This window comes from Cydia pomonella, chromosome 19 (assembly GCF_033807575.1).
Source record: "Cydia pomonella isolate Wapato2018A chromosome 19, ilCydPomo1, whole genome shotgun sequence".
NCBI classification, from domain to species: domain Eukaryota; kingdom Metazoa; phylum Arthropoda; class Insecta; order Lepidoptera; family Tortricidae; genus Cydia; species Cydia pomonella.
The window spans coordinates 11,022,023-11,043,652 of record NC_084721.1 but is presented as its reverse complement, the minus strand read 5'-3'; the positions used below and the strand labels follow the sequence as shown (position 1 = coordinate 11,043,652).

The 21,630-nt window shown below is 35.0% G+C and overlaps 1 protein-coding gene and 1 long non-coding RNA gene across 3 annotated transcripts in view; one reads left to right on the top strand and one right to left on the bottom strand.

Moving 5' to 3' along the window:
• Nucleotides 1-21,630, top strand: part of LOC133528361 (uncharacterized) — a 131,262-nt gene that overhangs the window by 98,279 nt on the left and 11,353 nt on the right. For both annotated transcript variants that reach the window (XM_061865725.1, XM_061865724.1), the window contains 2 exons: nt 642-1,227; nt 12,956-13,068. In XM_061865725.1, coding sequence (XP_061721709.1) covers nt 664-1,227; nt 12,956-13,068 — 677 coding nt within the window. In that variant the 5' untranslated portion in view covers nt 642-663. The remainder of the gene's footprint in view (nt 1-641; nt 1,228-12,955; nt 13,069-21,630) is intronic.
• The window catches only part of LOC133528362 (uncharacterized), a 63,694-nt gene continuing 59,413 nt past the window's right edge, over nt 17,350-21,630 (bottom strand). Inside the window, exon 3 of the long non-coding RNA XR_009800988.1 lies at nt 17,350-17,503. This is a non-coding gene — a long non-coding RNA (uncharacterized LOC133528362). The remainder of the gene's footprint in view (nt 17,504-21,630) is intronic.

The following is a 21,630-nucleotide window of genomic DNA, read 5'->3' as shown; positions in this document are numbered from 1 at the left end:
TTGAGATATCTCCATCGACACATGCGAAGAAGCTTGCAATTAAGTATATTGGATTGCTAAATTAAGTTATTTGTAAGGCCGTTAAATCTCCCAACAACTTCTAAATTGATCGTTAGAAATTAAAATAACAGTTCCGACTGCTTTTATAAATTGTTATTAGGAAATTAATTTCTTTGCCTTTTTAACACATTTGAAGTGCACCTAACGTTACTTTTACTTTTGAGGAACGCGAATCAAATGTCTAACTTAATAAAAAAGATGAACTTTAAACTTTCCAAATCAAAACGAAAAGAGAGCATCGTGATTGTAACGAAATACCAGTGCACGCCGAGAAACCCGTCCGTCCAATTGGGAACGATAAAAAATAAATTAAAATAAACCGTATAACGTTAGCTCCGATGATATCGGTACGAGTTCCGCACCCATTGTACTCTCTGAAGTGGTAGGAGATAATTGCAGTGGCTTTGTTAAACAAAATGAGGTGTTAGCTCTTCTATTGATTAATAAGTAGTTTGGTCCTAACGCTGCATACGTCTTTCATCAGGCACGAAATTGGTTTGCTTTGAGGGAGATGGCAACCAACATTTTATACAGTATTTTTTTTTATGCGTCCATACTAATAAAGTTTTTTTTTGTTCCAGATAACATAGAAGAAAACTGCGTATGGCCGAAAGGTACAACGATAGTCCAATTAATGCGTCACCGTACGCTTTTTGGACGAGCCGACATGTGTGGATCAAATCCAGTGGTAGAAAAAAGCGAGAAACACATAATGAAGTAAACAAAAGAACTGACAAAAAAAATGATGACAATGATTGGAGTAAAGAACAAAGGATTAAAAGTAATGGTCGTGTTATAGCGACAGAAGAAGTAAAAAATAATGCAATAAATAACGAAGATGAAGAGATTAGAAAAAACGTATGGAGTGACGTCGATGACGAACTTTACATAGCCAAGTTGATTGAGTTAAGGACTTCACATGAAGTGAAGCGTGAAATACGTGATACTAGTGCATATATAAGTGACGATATCAGTGAGGTTGTGAATAGTGATAAGTTAGAATACGCGATGTGGGACTTGGAGCCCACGGACCTAACGGAGTGTGACTGCATGGGACCACCTCCAGAATTCTTGCTGCCACCACCGCCTAGGCCTCCGTTCCTACATGCGGACTATTATTGTGGTGACGACCCCATCCCAGACTTGGAGACCTGCGATACAGAACCAGTAAGTGTTTAGAAAGTGTTTATTCCTCGTACGTTACAAACATATTTCTTTCCGTAATCGACTACTAGAGCATAAAATGCGAGCTTTAGAGAATTATATACCTAGGATATAAACAGCCCTAATATAGCTTAAGATAAGAGTTAATTCGATCAATGCATTATTTAGTCAGAAATACATAATACATGTGAGTCCTGGCCTCCAACACCAGATCACGCCATGCTTCTCGGTCTTGGGATAGCTCTCGCCAGGTCGCCATGGCCGAGGTTGAGCAGGCCTTGAACTGCTACGTCGTTCCAGCGATACCTAGGAAGTCCAGTCGAGCGTTTCCCATTAAAATAAAGTCAGACTAGCATTAAAATAGTTCTTAATTCTTCTTACTAAGTTAGCATGTAGCCACCATTAATTTGATAGAAGCGTAAATTTTAAGCGAATCTTTTATAACCTACTTCAAGTTTAAACTTCAGCTGCCCATTAATCTACAATGTGAACTACTACAATTTAGCCAAAATACCCGTACGTTCCACAGACAACTAAAGCGTTATCGACATGTAGATTCATTTGACTCCAAAAATGGTGATGAATAAACTCTTATCGTTGTCGGTAAATATTTGACGAATGCGGGCCTTAATGAAGGCATGCGACAATGCTTGTTTATCGCGTGATCTTTACAACTTTTTACTGTGTACTTTTGTGAGGGACTTGTGGTATCACAACTGAAATGTGGCATATAAGGTGCGGGCGGTTTTACAAGCAAAACTGGTAGATAACTCGTTGCATTTTAAACTAAATTTTAAATGCTAGTTATATACAGATAAATATATTTTTTCTTTTTTTACTCGACTAAAGAAGTATTAAGCTTTTGTGCAAGTTTAGTGTTTCTTTCTGGTGAAGTATCATAAGATTCATTTAAGTTGTAGAAGAGGCATAATTAATACAATTTATGTGATCAATCAGTTTTTTTCCTTCGATACTTGTTTACCAGCGTTGGCCTCTCTTTGATAAATTAACAGGTAACATCCGTTATCCAAAATACCTTTTCTCATTAACATTCATCTAGTCAGTTTTAGTATAAAATTCTTTTCTCAATTCTCGAGATTAGCTAGCCTAATGCAAACGGACACTTCCTTCTACACTGTATCTCCAGTGTTTACCTGGCTTGTAAAACGTACACGGATGAACTTAACGGTTTACTACACTTTCGTAACTTGGACTAACATTGATAGTAAAGGCTGGCGCCCAGTTCTTTTATGAGATTTAGGAAGAAGCGGAAGCTTCTTTTTCAATTATTTCGCAGAGGAAATTTTATATTCATTTATAAACCTGTCAATTACTAAGTGCGTGGTACACTATAAAAATATGTAAAGTACATAAAATTGCACGGATTTACTTGTTAAAATATCCAGTGTTCAATTCAACAAAAATAAAATGGGTTTCAGAGTAAAATTTAAATTAATTAATTCGTCCACCAAAATGCCTACCGCGTCCAATTATCGTTCATGATAATTATATTCCGTTATCCATTGGGAATGTAATTCATTATAAATTTCAATTAGCTTATATATTTATTTTGTTTCGTTTCCGGGTCTCATATGGTTTTACATTTGAGCTGTGCGTCGTTAAGATTTCTTAGCAAATAAGCTAGGTACCGCTAAAGTTCCATTCAGATGCAATGCAATATTCGATACATTGCTAGAATAGTGATAAGAGAACATACAGGGTACAATGCATTCAGTCGATCGACCAAATACCGCAATGTAACGAAAATCGCGTGCAAATCCTTGAACCGTCTAAATGGGGCTTTAAGTACTAGCCGGTTAGAGTCCGTCTGAGCTTACTCTGCGCCAACTTGAACGTTATATTTTCATAGAAATTCGACATCAACAATGACATCTCCACACTTTGTCATTGCAAATGTCATGCAGAGTTAGTTTATTGACCTGACTTCAATAGCGCAGTTCAATAGAAATGCCAAATATCATCAAACTATATATTTATTTACCTTCATTTCTTCGTAATCTCGCACTTTTTGTGGACAACAATGATTTTATTGACAGTTTATATAATTAATTATTTTATTTACATCAATTATATTCTATACAATTTACTTGTTAAAATATTTGTTAATTTTACACCGATACACGCTAGCTAGGCCGTCGTCTCAGGCAGATGGGAGAGGGTCCCCGCTCCGAGTCGTTCCTAGTGCAAAGGCTGTCCATGGTAATCCAGCGTGGAAATGCTGCGAGTATCATGGACAGCTTCGCATCGGGGACGGCGGGGAGCGCGAGCGGTTTATGTAAATTATTAATATTTCAATGAAGACAGCCATCTTAAAAGCTTTAGGTTATACGTCAAATGCTAACAAAGTCTGTTTTTTTTTTATATTTGCAATTTCTATTGAACTCCACTTACACCTGTGGTCTGGTCATTAGGTTTTTTTATTTTTTGTATTGTTCAACTAACATAGTTATTAAGATACTCTGTAACTAACAAGCTATCAACTTGGTCTGAAATAAATGATTTTATTATAATTATTATTCCGTCAGGTGACAGTATTCGGATTTCTAATTAGCAACAAAAACTGCTTTTCAAACGACTCTTTTGTATGCTGCTTTTCACAGTGGATAACAGACTTTACAATCGCGCATGCTTTCTCTTTACTTTTTGTATTTGACGTTGCTAAAGCGTGTTTGCCGGAACACTCGGCGTTTCCACATTTAACACCGTTCTGCTAATTCTGACTAAGATGACTTTACATAAGATATTGTGTATGTATATGTATGTTTACATTGAGTCATGCGTGGATTCACTCCGGTGATATTATTTGAGTGACATGTCAGCATCTGTTAATATGTAAATGATGATCGTGGAATCAAATGATTATTGGACACGATTGTGTTTTCTTATCTTGTTCATTTGAATAAGTAAGAGGTAGATAGATCATCATTATTATTTGAGTACCTAACGAAAAACAAAAACAACAAAATATTTCCAAGTGATTTAAAGATTAAACTACCTATGCCGCTGTTTGGTTATAGTTAATGTCCATTATTTTATGATTCTTTCTACAAAATATATTTGATAGATTTAAGTTCTTAAACCTGAAGATCTAATCTTTTATCTGTAGTTATAATAAATATCATTTCGGAATTCGCCTTCCTACGGCCTGTTCTTTTCCGGCAATAACTTTCTCACAATGTAATCCCTGACGTTTATTGCTCTAATGCTTGCTTTGATACTTTCCTTAAAATAATATTAAAAATAATGCCTTCTTATACAACGATCTCCTAAAATATGGTCGGTACTTATAAGGACGAAATGTATAGTAAATAACCTAATTAAAGAAAACTTTTCGGAACTTATGTATGAAATATCATTTGATATTTACCAGTCGCTTTTCGGTGAAGGAATACATCGTGAGGAAACCGGACTAATTCCAACAAGGCCTAGTTTACCCTCCGGGTTGGAAGGTCAGATGGCAGTCGCTTTCTTAAAAAACTAGTGCCTACGCTAAATCTTGGGATTACTTGTCAAGCGGACCCCAGGCTCCCACGAGCCGTGGCAAAAATGCCGGGACGACGCCAAGAAGAAGAAGAACCTTATTAAAGAAAAATTACTCTTTACATTTTACGTTACGAATATCACCACTTGGTTCAAATAATTGATTTCAATATATACCTGTGTTCCGATTCCAAGATATAAATTTAATGGAATTTACGTGTTCACGGGTAATATTAGTTTCAACTGAATAATCACCAAAGGCGTCGCAATAAAAAGTAATCATTGAACCGTGAGGTCTGGAATTCTATTGAATAAACCGTTTCATCCATACTAACATATACGTATAGGTACTTATTTTATAAATGCGAAAGTTATTAATATATCTCTGTTGCCTTATCACGGTGGATATTACCTACTCAACCAAATTAAATATTACTTGGCTTGTAGCAAAGATAATTGATTGTAACAGAGAGGTAAAGTCTAAGAAAAAAACATGCCTGTTAGTTTGACATCCAAAACAGATGGCGGTGTACTGCGCCAAATGTTTTGCGGTCTGAATTTTCAAACGTCAACTTTTGACAATCAGAGTTGACGCAAAAAGTATGGAGCTGTACAGCGCCATTCGTTTACCTGTCAAATTCGAAGCACGAAATTGTCTTAGATTTTACGCATCTTATCTTTGCTTGTAGCAAGCTTATGAATGTATTTTTTCTCAAATCCATCCCTGTAAAGAGAGCATAAAAGAACTGTATCTCAAACGGACAGAGCCGTGAGCATAGTTGGTACTAACTAAACCTTTTTACGCGGACAGAAAAACTGTTCAACGTTAATTTAAAATAAACGATGATAGATGTCACACCACTAATCTCCCTTATTAACGCAAACCGCCATTTAAACTAACTTAATTGGATTAAATTTAGACGCAACTATTTGTTAGACATAACTGACCGCAATTTGTTAACCGTGAAATTTGGATGTTGTGATTCAACCGCAAATTTTACGCCAAATTTGTAGGTTTAGCTGTTAATGCTTTGGTAACTAGCTTTGGGACTAATTAAGTAATTTGAATAAAAGAAACGGTTCCGGGTGAAATATTACGAGTATTAACATTTATGGAAGTGTACGCTCGTTATTATTAACATTTAAGCGAAAGACCTAATGTTAAAATTACGGTTTTTTTTTTCATTATGATGCTTGATTACAAAAAGTTATGATTTTTTGTATATCTAGCTAAGATTTTTACTTTGTTACAGTCAAAATGTATTGAACAGCGATTGGCTCTTTTTTTAATGACAAGAATATCAACACACAGTTACATTCCTACTACGATAGAAAATATTATATTTTGGTAAATAGTGAATATGATGTTCGACATTCAATCCGGAGGTAGAGGTCAAATTCTCGTACTAATCAGTTCATTTGATATTGACCACTAGCTTTTCGCTGAAGGAAAACATCGTGAGGAATCCTGCATACATCCGCGATGAAATTAAAAAGTGTATGTGAAGGCCCCAACCCGTATTGGACCAGCGTAGGGACTATAGCCCAGCAGTGGGACGTATATAGGCTGAATTATTATTATTAAACCAAACCTATTTATAGCTTTCACTGTTCAATCTACTAGACTTACCAATTTTTGTTGTTGATATGTCTATTTTTCTGCGTATATATTTATCTTTTTTCGTGAACCAACTACTTGTAAATGGTGAAGATGACTAAGGTGTAATCTTTTTATTAACATATTTAGTCATCGTTTCTCACCACGTGTGGCATCAATGAATTTGTATATGCAGCGGCTTGTGGCTTTCAACGGAATTTAATAAAACAACTTATTGCCTGCTAAGGTCCTACTAGATGATTAAGACATAAATGTGTTGAAATTAATTGACTACTCCAAACGGACACCTTGGGTCTATAAGGAAAACACCGTAGGTGTTCTGAATCATAACTTAAAATGTCTACAGAATGGCCACTTTGACTTGATACTGGCGTAATCTCCAAAAAAGAATTCATTTCAAGTACCACGTTGATTCGAGATGATAAACTGCTTTTATGATTATCCTATTTTTATCAGAAGGTAATTATTTAGGTACAATTTAAGAGTTTATATGTGTTACAAATCATTTCGTACTTACTATGTTTGCTTGACCATGGATTATGTAATATTTCAATAACATCTAAGCTACAAATTCTTTCGCTGTCTTGTATTGTGCTTTTTGTATGGAATGATTTCTAGTTTTTAATTTTTCTCAAGTAAAATATAATCTACAGCTATAAAAAACATGCAATAGCACTCGACTTTTTTAATTTATTTGATAGAAGCTACCAACACAATCGTGACAGATTGGTCAGAAACAAGGCAACGAAAATAATTTTGACCCGATTACCAGTTAACAAGTTCACGACAGCACGGTCGTCTACTTCTTCCTATTAATTGAAGCTACTATTCCATCGGCTTTTCACTGTGTTCTATTTAGTGCACTTTCTACTATTGTCCTTCACATAATCTGACAATATGTATGGACTGAACGCGTTGGTCTAAGCTGTATTCAGACTGTTGATTCGTCACGGTTTCGCAGAACAATCGGGTGGTCCAATAAATATATCGAAAGTCGATAACGATGAGCGTTAATAAAATATGCTTATTTTAAGCGCGTTGAGGACTTGCTGTTTTTTTATGTTGTTTTTATTGGTTTTCTGTTAACCCTTTACGGTTGTTAAAGATAAACATATTTTTATCGAAAATCGGTCTTAATAATGAATAAAAAACATTCGTAGTTTAAAACTTACTATTGTAGCTCAAATGGAACGTTCCTGTCGTATAGTTTCAAAAGTATATACTGATTTAGTATTCATTGAAGGCTTTTTATTGTTTTGTGTAGTTTTATTATAAGCTATGTAACATTTTTTTTTATTTAGATTATATCTTGATATTTTCATTAGAATAACATATTAAACTTAATTTATTTAATCAATTTTAATCAGCCTCAAGTTAAACAGCAATCAATTGTTAACATTTAAAATTCGATACAATTTAAATTGAACAATCCAAATGAACTACGGAAACCTTAAATAATTTGCAATTAATTAAAATCCTAATTAACAAAATATTTAAATAGCGAACTGAATTCACAAAACAAAATCATGCTTTTACAATGCTTTGTTGGTTATATTTGCACTCGACCATGCACATAAAGTCATTAATTAAATAAGCCATATCAGTGAGATACATAAGCAGCACTTGAAATATGATGGATTTAAAAAATATTAAGAAGTATAATAATATTTCTACCTACGATGAACATTCAGTCAACTGACAACTAGTACACGGACGAAGTCATGGGGAAAGTCTACTAGCCCGATTCGGACTTTATGATACGTCAAATATTAGCCCTATACGATATGGATCGGATAATATGTCAGTGTCAAAAGTGCCGTTTTTATTTGAACAACAAACATGAACATTTATATTAATTTACGTTCTTTTGGTTTCATAAGCAATAGTTACTATTTTATTAAAGCGTTTTTTTTTTAAATAAAAGACACCTGAAAATGATCGTGTAGTCTAAAGTCTAATGCTTAAAAAAACGAGGTAAATATGATGTACATCATAAACCTTATAATAGCAACAATTATGAATTTTATTCGCTATGTGTGGGCGATTGGCATGCGATTGTTAGTGAGAATATTTTTTTCCCAATTCTGTACCTGTTGACATTGAACTTATACTTAAAAACAGATCAGATATACGGTTATTGCTCTTACACGATTGGCATGATGTTATCCGATATAGATTTATTGCAGGAAGCTTATAAAAATCCTTTAGTAATCTAGCTACTTAAAACATGATATAGTAGCTTAGTTACTGTGATCGCTTTATCAACTGGTTTTTTGGCATCATTTTGCGGTCTTCCTAATCTTTTGAATGTAGACCATAGTAGTTTCTTCATTTAAATACCATCCGAATTCGTCATTTGTTTTTATCTAACTTTTATATCGCATGGATAAAAAAAAGTCCAAAGAGTTTTATGATACGAATATTATAATGCGATACATTCTTAAATTTCTTTGACTAAATGTAAACAAATATTATGCAGGTAAGTTAAAAAAGTCTGTTATGAAAGATTAAAAAACTAACATTCTTTGTAGTCAAGCGCACTCCAAGCCTTCACCTGTAGGTACTCCACTAGACGAATACAAAGTTACCCACGTCACGGGGCGTCTTCAAGACAACAAACTTTGTTTGTATATTTGTTCGCTTAATTGTTCAAGATGAGGTTGCAACTTTGCCTTATCTAAATGCGCATATCTTTGGACAACTCCATTTCTGACTTTTTCTGTTCCGGTCCTCATGTAGATTAGGACGTTTGAGTCGCATTATTTTAAGGCTAGTCATTAAAACAAATCGTTTAACAAGACGCGTTTCCAGTTATTTAAAAAAAAGGACTATGTGTCAAATTGGTTCAAAAACAGAGTTAAGTATTAGGTCATGAGATAGGTGTTTCTATGTACTTCATATGTTAGTCAAAATGACATCACCCTCATTACCTAGGTATCAGTTAGTCCAGCGCTGGGCGAGCGCGGCGAATAGTTTGCCGCGCTCGCAGCGGTGCGCTAACATTTGCCCTGCAGCAATTAATTTACTTACTTGGACTCTATTGCTTAGGTAATAAGGGTGATGACATTTTGACTAAAATACAAATATCTCAGTTCTGCAATGGAGTTCCGCGTGCTGCCCATAGGACGAAATGAAGTACATAGAAATACCTATCTAATGATCTAACTCTCATTTCTGTTGGTTTTTGGACCAGGCTCCATACAAAGTTGCCCAGGGTCCTTTAATGACTACTTATAAGTAAAAAAAAATCTTGATTTTTGTATCCTACCGTCTCTCCTCAAATTCCTAATTTTAATAAGTAAAAAACTCTTTTCTACTGCAAAAGTTTTAAAGCGGCGATAATAATAATTTACCTAAAAGTTCACGCCGTGCGCCGACCCAAATTAATTAAGGTTTTATTCAATTTTTTCTCTAAAGAAAGACTTTTTATTAATTAACGGCGGAGCATTGACAAATCGGCTACTGGCTGAAGATGGACAGCCCGATAAGCCGAGTCGGAGACCCGTTCTGAATGTAGTTTTTGAAGATTTTTTTCCCAATATTGTTGTTTGGGAGATTGTGAGATATGCCGCCGATAGATCGTCTTGGGACCGATGACGGATTTCTGTTCTGATAGTGCCAGGTTTTGACAAATTGGTGTCCCTTATTCAGGCTTAGCTTAATGCGCATCGGGACATGCGCTTAGATGCTTATCGTGATTATTTATAAACGCAATGTCGATGAACCCTAACCGGAGTCTCGTGAATCCTCGCAACTTCTCGTGTAACTCTCCGTATCTCTACGTTCATGTCAATGTGAAATATTTGATTGACACTGATTTATTTTCGTAAGAGGAATATTAAGTACGACCGACGATTTTAGTCAGCTGAAATTTATTTTAATTTAGTATGGTTCCGCCCTATTGCTACCGTTTCAACAAAATTTTGGCAACTACGTCAACTAACGCGCGTTTTACGTAACTTTACAAAATACCTTGTCGTTTATCAATAAGCTATTGCAGTTGTTTATGTAAATATGAGTAAAAGAGTCCAAAGCTTGTAATCCAATATGTCACCTGTTTTACTATCAATTTTAAAACTCTGTGACCCCTTTTGAATTATCTCCCCTAGCATCTCGAATAATTGTGCTTCCCATCGCTCATCCGTCTCCATTATCAAACCAACTGTTTGTAAAATTAAACATTTAATGTGAACTAAACGAAGCCACATTTATTGTTCTACCCCATGCTTTTAATTCTTTGGCTAATCAAGCTACGTATTCCATCATTTCCAATGTTGACTCCACGAGTACGCCCTAGTTTGATAAAATCTACCCAATTAATACAAATAATAAGTTCATTTCTCTTTCACTGCCCATATTAATTATGTTGTGTGTGCGCTTTAATTACACCGGCGGAAATGCGTACATGTAGGTGTATATGCTTTTTCATATAAGGCACATAATATTTAAACGCATACGTTGCAATATGGGTTTCAGATATATCATAGGTATATTGTATTTGAAATCCCTTAAGCTGAATATGCACTTACCAAAATAACATTCTTCATGTGACAAGTAAACTAAAATTCTCAGTTCAACTAGAGAAAAATTAACGTAAAATAAAGCAATCGAAACTGTATTTTAAACGCAATATCGAACAATTTTCATGAGTAAAATTGCTGGTTTATACGCGAAAGCTGATTTTATTTTATTGCCTCCATCTAAAGTAATTTTTACGATTGCTTGCCGTCGCAAATCGACTGCTTTCAATTCCATGAAAAAAACTGATTCTTCCGAAAATTCTTCGAGCCTCCCAAAGTGTGACCAACATTTCGTATGAACCTATGAACAGAATTCTAATATCGAATCGTACCCGAACTGAGTAAACAAAAATACAATACGTGCGTCCTCCAGGGAGCGAGAAAAAATATAAAAATGAACCACTTAGGGGTAGTGAGGGGGAAGTTGGAACAAAAAACTCTATTGTGTTGAATTACCTTTTTTATATAAGTTTGCGTGACGCTCTTACACTAGAATATTAATATACAAACACCAGTCCCAAAACACCTTGCACCCTCCTAAGCTGCCCTATAATTATCGCAACATGGCGTATGTGTTAAGTTATAGAATAAAGGAAATAGATACAAGCAATGAAATTGGAATAGAGTTATTAACTTTGCCCGATAGAAAAAGCGCCCCTAGATAATTTAGGGCTTTGTTATGTTTAATGTTGCGAAGGGGCAATTTTCGAACGCCTGCGGGTTCGGGGCAAAAAGCAGTCGAGTCCTGATTCAAATTCACTTGCAACCGTTGGCATTGTCTCTTTATTGCTCTATATCGTATATTCATCGTTTCATCGTTTATGAATCGTATATTCATGTCTGTATGCGGACTTCTGTTTTTAAGTACCTATTTAAAGAATCTAGACTCCTATGAAAAAAATATTGCCATCCATATCGACCACGGAGACTGGGAGAGGCTTGCAGAACAGCGGACAGAGTGGCGCGAAGGTGTTGTGGAGAGTCGTAAGTTTTGTGATGAGACCTGGCCACTCGCTGACAAAAGGCTAAAACGAGGAAGGCGTTTCAGTACCGATTTCCGCAAATCTCTCTTGTCAGGCCTGTGGCAGACCATGTCAGTCTCGCATAAGTCTATTCAGCCACCAAAAAGGTGTCTCTCCTGTGTTACACCATAAATCGTCTGCAATAGTCGCAAGTGCCAATTATGATGATGATGAAAAAAAAATACTTAAGTAGATAACTGGATATGCTCGATAATTACAACCGCGATTTATTTTAGGTAATATATATATAATTAGCATCAAAAATAGATGGCTATAGAAATGAGTTCAAATCGAGACAACATACCTAGCATAACATACCTAGTTATGGAAGGGTACTTACAATTTACTTAAAGCATAATCTGAAACATAAAGAAAAGAAGAATACAGAAAAAGAATTATCGTGAAAGCTACTTAATTGAATTGTATCAAATCAGACTAATTACTCAAATAATAGAAGTCGTCCGATCGGCGACTAGATTTGGCATGAAACCATGCTTTTTACTTCAAGACAAATTAGCAATTACATTATTTATCGAAACATTGGCCATTGTCCAAGCACTAGCTGAATTTGTTTTTTTTTTTGTATTTTATTGCTTACGGTACTTACAATCACAATGAAGAAAATGTACCTTGTAATATTTTTGCTCGATACAATTTAAGACAGAATAGCGGCAACTTTTGTAAATTTGGCAGCCAGTCTGTTTATATAATTCATAAAATGAAAATGAAGTGTTTTACTTTATATAAATTGATTATGCTCAATGTATAAAGGATGACTCATATTAGAACGGTCTGGACCCGGACCGAAGCTACCAACGCTTCTATGACGGGTGATCGGTGACCACGTGGTGTTTTCTATAAAAAACTGAAGTGTCGGACAGTCCCGGGACCCGGACCGTTCTAGCGTGAGTCATCCTTAATTGTCCACGAGCACATGCACTTTGTACTTTTTGAATGTATGCAAGGAAAGTTACATTGAACCGTACGCCTATGCCACGCAAGCGGTGTGACGTCCCGTAAGGTCTAGCCCTTTGTAGTTTTGTCTGATAGATAAAATGTTTGTATTTCAGAAGATAAACGCGTACAACCACACCGGGCCGTCACTGCAGACCTCCGCCGTCATCGCACTCTGCTCCATCGTGCTCGTCCTTGGCATCTTCGTTGGTGCTATCCTTGTTTGGAAGTAAGTCATTTTTATCAGTTACTTGTACGATCACCACATCTCCTTTCGGGCTGAATAACTGATGCTAAAAAGTCAGAGTTATTGATAGCCTTCTCTTGGAACAATTTTAATCATCGTCCAAGAATTGGTTCTTATTTAAAAAAAAAACTCCCAAGACCCATGAAACTGGTCACTTTGTATGGAGTGCCCATACAAGTTTTGATGGCTTTTAAGTGTACCACTACGGGCTATTGACCCGGGTGATCTGAGCTGGGTGAACAGAGTCAAGTAAAAACCTATGGGACAAACTTACAAAAATTAACCTAGTCCCACTATGAAGCGCTATAATAAAGGTATCGTTAATATCAAATCAACCTAATATGAATTTCCAAACATTGGATTTGTTACATTTCCATTTAAACTTGAACAAATTAAACACTCAAATTCATCTTATTCATCCTAATAACTCGATAGTACCTAATATTAAAGTCGAATTACAATCATCAGTTAACTAACGCTAAAGGAACCCGTCGACAATGCCAGTGACAGTTTAATCGGCGTTAAACCGTCGTCACATACGTACGGAGAGGCAATGGCTCGAGAAAGTTGATTAGAGTGCCTGTCACCTATTCGAGATTTAATCCAGAGTTGAAATGTGACACCGGCTCTTGGGTAAAGAGGTAGCGAGTAACACGAGGCGTCTTGACACGCTTTAAAGATAACTTTTTTAGTTTTCTTTGGTATTTATTTTTATTTACTTGTATCTGCACGGCATTAATGTGCTTATACTTAAATACACGCACGCAACAACTGGTAGATCTGTGTGTGTTTCTAATCATACTCACGTCTTGACTGAGAAGTTTTATTAAGTTATTATTATTTATTTTATTAAGTTTTATTCTGATAACCTGAAATCAACTTAATTTATTTATTTTTATTTATACTTTACGCAACTGAGTTAATGACACACAATATTGCTAATACACAATTTCTTAAAATTTCAATATCGTTCACTGTACATATTTCAGTAGGCTTAGACAAAGAAAGGCGTAGGCTATCCCGTGTACTCCGTATTTCATTCGAATTATTGTGTTTTAAGGCGTTATGCCGCTTCCTCGCTTGAATTACACCATATAGGTAGTGTAATTAGACGAGTCACAATATTCGTGTCATCACATTACGGGTAGTTTGACGCCTAATTTAAACTGGATACCCTTGAGTTGATAGAAGGAGCTGCTGTAGTTACATATAACGGAACGTATATATTAGATACTTACGTACTTAATGCGCTTTAGCTTAGAACTTAATAATTCCATTCATTGTTCGGTTAGTTTTCTGAAATAGCCTCGTGTGGGGATCAATATACTGCTGCTTATGTAATGCCAAATTCTTGAAATAAATATATTCCTTATTCTTCTTTAAATTGCAAGTCGTAAATGTCTGTTGAAATATGTACATTTTTTAACCAAATTAAAGACTAAAAATCAGGTACAATATATCCAGTTTTTATACTACTAAGGTATAAAAGATTTACGAAACGCGCGTGTGGCCGCTGCAGACCCCAAGAGATCATTCAGTGATGTGTCATTTAGCCTTCGGCCGTAGTGTCCATAAAACTGGCGTGCTGTACATAAAATTGGCCAGATCTTTTACGTCAAAATACGACAATATCCAATATCCGTTCAAGTTTATGCCACCAACGATAGCCTGAGCAATGGTGTGTGTTGATGTTTCTTTACTATTTATTTGATAGATCGTACATTCTGATTTTTGGCTCTGACCAAAAAAAAAAATTGCAAAATATGGTTAACGATTTTTTTATTTTTATTAAAGTTCTAAACATTAAATGAATCGCAGTGTTTCATGTTTCTTAACTGCTAAGCCAAAAATGGCTTGTTTACAGCCAGAGGTATATGATTCCTGGAGGTATATGATTTTTTACCTATAATATATTCCTCTCCTTTGGCAAATTCACTTTTAACAACAATAGTTGAGTGTGACATTACAAGGGACTATTAGTGCGACCCAAGTCTTGCAACATCATTAGTTTCTGATAACTGTCCGCCATCTGCATGTAATAAAAGTTAGGAGCGTCAACCAATTTCCATCTAAATTTGTAAATCTACCTATTAAAAATACCTCTTTATTCAATAATCGAAAAAAAACCGACGAAGGGGCATAGCCGTGGTTGACATACATCAAATTGTGTTAAAATATTTTCATTAGGTAATGATAATCTAAGGAGGAAACTGGGGACTAATATTGTATGAAAACACGGTTTCATAGCGGTCGTACACTTTCGTCCTCAATTGCGTCAGGTGTACAGAGCCAAGTGTAAAAATATGGGTGTACACATCTTACACAAAAATATGTCTCATAGCATCTTATTCCAGTGTAATAAGAGCGTAGTACCATATTTATGAGACGATTCTTTCAATACATATTTTTGCACTTGACTGTACCTAAGTTTATATGTAAAAAAACAGCATAGAGAAGTGGCTCCATATTATACTCTCGATAGCCTCAGTCTAAATATGATCGTTCTAATTAGAGATAATAATATAAACTACGAACCGTACATCAGCGATGTCACAACCGCAGCCTCATAAAATCAACAGAGATCGTTTAGCGCCCTCATCACCCAGGAAGCAGTTACGTCTATTTTAGAACAATACGGTGGCATACGGATGTGTTTATTGTTCATAAATCATCCCACTGTCAATACTTTGACTGCTCTATTTATAAATTCTTTGTGATATATTCCAACTTTCAAGGGTTAGAACTGACTATTTTTGTGAGGCGGAAAAAGGTCGCATACTCGTATGGTTTCGTTCAGATAATATGTCTTCCGATAAAAAACTGGCGTAAAACTTAAGAAAGAAATTTATCACTAGGTTAGCAACAAGCAACGTCAAATATTCCTACTTGGTAGGTTTGTAGTTATTGTAAAAATATGAAAGTTGCGCTTTAATTGATAGAGCTAACGGCATTGGCCCAATTCAGTGAGCATATTGACTTTTGTCATTCATAAAACTCAAAATAAAATTTTAACTTAAAATCTATTTTAAAATTTACATTTTCAGTCTTTCTCTTTTCTAAAAAGTGCTAATTCAACGAGTGTAGTTCAAATAAACGCCGTTAGTGCTATTTACACAAACAGTACCAGAAAGTTTCCATTTAAGTATTTTACATATTTTAATTTTGTTGTTGATGATTTAATAGAGTAATTTGCTGTCGTTCTAAATTTAAATATTTATTAAATGCTAATTTAATATTGAAGTATTTACACTACGAGTTTCTCAATTAACGTTATTAAAACAATGTGTCGCGATACTCGCGATATTCTATATATAGGTCGGGTTAACAATATTAATTATTCATGTAAACCCTTGCAAAATTTACCTACAAAATATGGTGATAAAACAGACAAGGTAAAAACTATTCTTCACCAAACTCCTTATTACTCGGTGCGTGACTAATTATGCCAAAATTATACTACACGCTGCTTCTTCTCTCTGATTGGCCAATTCAAAAATGGCCGACCAATCGGCGCGTGGCGTGGCCACTCCCGCGCACGCTCTAGTCTCACTTCGCTAAAGCTACTGTAAATATGATGAATATTCAGTTCCTTTGTGTATGTGGACTTGTAATTAATATGTATATTGATTAAATATTGGTTTTAAAATATGTATCCACGATCGTTTTCGAGTCTCCATAATATAATAAGTATTAAAGTTTAAAATGGTTGCTATTAAGAGTAAAAAAAAATATATAACTGCAGAAGGGATTCAATGTTTGAATGCTTTGTTGCGATAATCTTTTGTTCAAAATGCTTAGCAAACGTGTCGATTATAGTATAATATTGTCAGCTGGCAGTATTTAACAAATACCGTCAACCTGACTATTGATAATCTTGTTATTTTATTTGACACCGCTACTAAACTTATATGCGTTACGTTTATTCATGTAAAGGTTTATATGTGTCAACCCTAAATATTTTTATTGTGTGCCGTTTTGTCCCAACCCTGGATGAGAAAGGGTGCTTTTTAGGGTTCCGTAGCCAAATGGCAAAAAACGGAACCCTTATAGATTCGTCATGTCCGTCTGTCTGTCCGATTCTGTCACAGCCACTTTTTTCCGAAACTATAAAAGCTATACTGTTCAAACTTGGTAAGTAGATGTATTCTATGAACCGCATTATGATGTTTACACAAAAATAGAAAAAAAACAATAAATTTTGGGGGTTCCCCATACTTAGAACTGAAACTCAAAAAATATTTTTTCATCAAACCCATACGTCCCCCCGTAACTTCTAAAATAACAGAATGAAAAATCTAAAAAAAATATATGATATACATTGCCATGCAAACTTCCACCGAAAATTGGTTCGAACGAGATCTAGTAAGTAGTTTTTTTTTAATACGTCATAAAAATTAAAAAAAAAATTTTTTTTCATCTAACCCATGCGTGTGGGTTATCTAAGGATAGGTCTTCAAAAATGATATTTAGGTTTCTAATATCATTTTTTTCTAAACTGAATAGTTTGCGCGAGAGACACTTCCAAAGTGAAAAAAAGTGTGTCCCCCCCCTGTAACTTCTAAAATAACAGAATGAAAAATCTAAAAAAAATATATGATATACATTACCATGCAAACTTCCAACGAAAATTGGTTTGAACCAGATCTAGTAAGTAGTTTTTTAAATACGTCATAAATGGTACGGAACCCTTCATGGGCGAGTCCGACTCGCACTTGGCCGCTTTTTTTCGATTCGTCTCGGGTGTGAGCTAAATCTAGCAAATTGGAGGTCCTAAAAAATTCCACTAAAAATACGACTTCGCATTGATGTAATAATATTCTTATTTTATTCGTTATTTTATTAACCACATATATTTAAAAAAAATGATGTAGTGTAGTTTGAAATCCAAAATCCTAGAAATTATTGTTATATTTTTTTACGTACATATGTTGATATTAGCTATTTTCACGCGCTATGTCTGCGTCCATTCTTAAGTTCAAGTAATCGGCACTAAGCTGTAGGCACTCTTTGAACTCGGACTCCCTTTGTCGCCGATCCCCTTGGTCTTTGGTCTATAAACCGGTGCTCGGCGCAAATGGCTCAAACGACATACCACACTGTGCTGTTTTGAGTGCGAGCTTGCAGCTGAGTCTAAGCCATCAGCGGTCCGTTTATCTTATATCATGTAAGCCGACCATATTTAAAATAATTAAACGCACCCAGTATATTATTTAATTCATCAAGCCTGTTGTTAAAAAAAAAGAAGCTAATGAGTTTTTTTTGCTGTAACTGAAAGCTAAAACTTATTCCTACTTAAACTTATTTCATTATGACGAAATCACAAATGTTTCTTCACACTCAGACACAATAAACCTCTTTCTAGCATCTTAATTAAATCTAAATTAAAGCATTACTCCAACAAAAACAGTAACACAAAATTCAAAACAATCGCAGCCCCTCCGACACCGAATCCTCAAACAACTTTCATGACTATTTTGCAAATCCCATTCAGCTTTTAACTCGAGACTCAGGAAGTGTAAACGACCCTCAAAAAAAGGGGGAATTCAGAAAAAAATCCCGCATAAACTTGTTGAGGTGCCCTCGAGTTCCACCGGGGGTCCAAAACAATGGGGTATTTACCAGCGCTCGCTTTGTTTTAGCCTGAGTGTCTGTACTTTACAAGCAGGTAAGAAAGGCAAAAGGCTCCAACAGTGTAGAACAGCGGAACCACTTAAAAATTGCTTGCATTGCGCTAAAGTTGAGAAATTCGGTTAGCACGGGGCTGAACGATTCAATTGAACTATATCGATTGTAGTGAAAAGTTACAACTTAGGGAGGGAATTGTAACTCTTCGTTTTATAGGTTCAAGTTATGTAATAATATCCTTAGAGATATACAAGTATTAAATTACCTATTTATATTTCTATAAGTCCTTTTGTATCAGATTTTGTACTTTTAAAGTGAAATATAACAATATAACATGTTTTACTTTTGAACATTAGTTTATCTCGTCAAATAATAATGTACAGTGTATCTAGGTAGCCTTTACCGAAACTTACCTAAGTACTGCAAATTTTACAAAACACTCTTATATTCTTGTAAATTATTTACGTACCTACTCGAAATAATGCTCGTTGGTTTAGTTAAAGCGGACTTAAATAATATTTGGACAAAATTTCAGACGCGTTTCCAGCATTTCTGCAGCATTTCACGGTCATAAAAATCGCGGACGAAGGTAGAATTTTAAAAATGTAGGTTAAGTTTAAACATATTTTTCTGCATGTTATGGTCTAAAAGACGCATAATCATATTTTGAAACAATACTGCAGAGGTTTTATTGCCTCTCTTGAATTTTATATTTCATAAAGAGGAGAAATGTTTTTCAAGATTCTATACGAGTATTTTAGTGATAGAAATCATTAATACGAGTACATAAGTGAAGTAGGTAACTAGTTATACGTATTTGAATTTAAGGTATGCCTATTGCATACCAGTTCCGTAAATCACTACACTTTATGTACGAATGGCATTGCTCAGGAATAATTATCTCTATATTCTATTAGACGGTGTCCTTAAAATTAACAAAGACCTTGGAAAAAACCTTTCATCTCATAGCTAACCAGATAAATCTATAGTTACTAGAAACTGAAGGACATGACAAACATATCCCGTTAGTTTTTTACGAGACTATATTTCAATCAAAGTCCTAGAGGAGCATTGAAGTAATTTCTATAGGAAACCTATATAAGGAACACGGAATGGTACCCGAGACCTATTGTGTAATAAATAACATTGATTTCTTGCGTTTCCCGGCATTGTGTTAGTTGATGGAAAATTTCGATTGAATTTCAGTGGAAGCAATTAGTTTCAAGTTATTTGCATCGAATAGCTCCCACAGCTAGATCGCAACTCGATATCATGAAATATTTTCGAAGTTTACTAACGTACATTAATACGGACCAACATCCTCGTAAAAGCGAAAAGATTAAAACTAAAGTAAGGATTTCATTTTCTTTTGAAGCCTTGCTCTTTCGTCTTCTTTATATTAAAAACCCGCCTTTTTTATTTCGCTCGAGTGAACTTTTCATACCTTCATTAATTGCTATCACATACAGAGTTTCAGTTACCACGCATAATAAGCAAAGCGCTTAAACAATTCATTTTACAAGCCAAAGAAACGCCGTGTTCGAGTCTAATATGGCTGACAAAAACGCGTATCTGCCGCGGAATCTAATTCCGCAGAACAATAGAGTGAATAATGAAAAGACGCATAACAAGTGCATAGACAAACGAGTTATGATGGCGCTTGTACAGGAACAGGGAAATAAATGGAGTAGAAAAGAATTTTAGTCTTTAGCGCTCTTAAAAAATATGTAATATGCAAATAATGTTTTAATAATTGCTAAGTTGATAACTGAACGAGGATCAAGATAATTAAATGTAGTAGGAACACATTCACATTAAACAAGTTCCTGTACTCTCTACTGCCAGTGTGCAGTGTTAAGGGGCTCCCCGCAGTCTACATCGATTTTTGACTAGTTTTGAGTCGTTAGTCTTACATTTGCACGAAAGATAGAATTATAAGAGAAACGGCTATCGTTTCTTTAATCTTTTATCTCCGTTCTGGTCTGCCGGATTTTGATAGAAATAAACACTTATTTTTTTATATATTTTTTAAACATTGTCTAAAAAACACTTTTTTCGTTACTCGATTGCTGTTAAGGATTTTACATGTACGAAATCTACACATTTGAGTTTGTCTTCGACGTAGTAGAGATTGTAATTTTAAACTTATTAACACAAAAGTTATAGCCAGGAAACTATAGTTTTGTTGAACTTTGTAGTTTGTGTTCTATTGTTCAACTTTGATGCCAAATATCTTGAATACAGTGAACTTTGAAGTAAATATGTGACACTATACTGCTTACAGCCGTTGCTGTTAATATGATAAGCTGAAAAAAACATTAGAAAACTAAGGGATTAAGGTCGTAGGTCATTGGCGTTGGGGAAACCCTTAAATAAATCGTAGAATTAGTATACAAACAAGTTGATCAATATTCTTATTGGCTACTCATATTTCATATTAAATGTCTTATCCTAACCTGACCTCCTCTTGCGCCACCTACCCACCATTTACGCTTTCGCCATACCAAATACTATCAGATCAGCATTCTATTTATGGCTTAACGTCTTTATTAAGCCCATTGTCTCGTTCTCATTAAGGCGAATGGATTGAACCGTTGATTTTCAGACCGGACTTATTATTGGCAATCTGCATACAATCACATATTTGCATAATATCTCAATCGTGTGGTTCATGGTTCGGTGTTGTGGCTCCGTGATTGGTAAGGAAGGTGTGTACCATGGAACCTGGTCGTAATAAAGTTATTGTCAAATGCCAATATGCCGATGTTGAGCAAGCGTAAAATTAACCGAGACAAGATACCATTGGTATTTATTTAGCCTATAAATTATAGTTTATTGTTAGTAATGTCGTTCGGTTCATAAATACTGATACTAATGTGTAGGGATCGAACTATTGAACACAACAACAGTTTGTTTCAT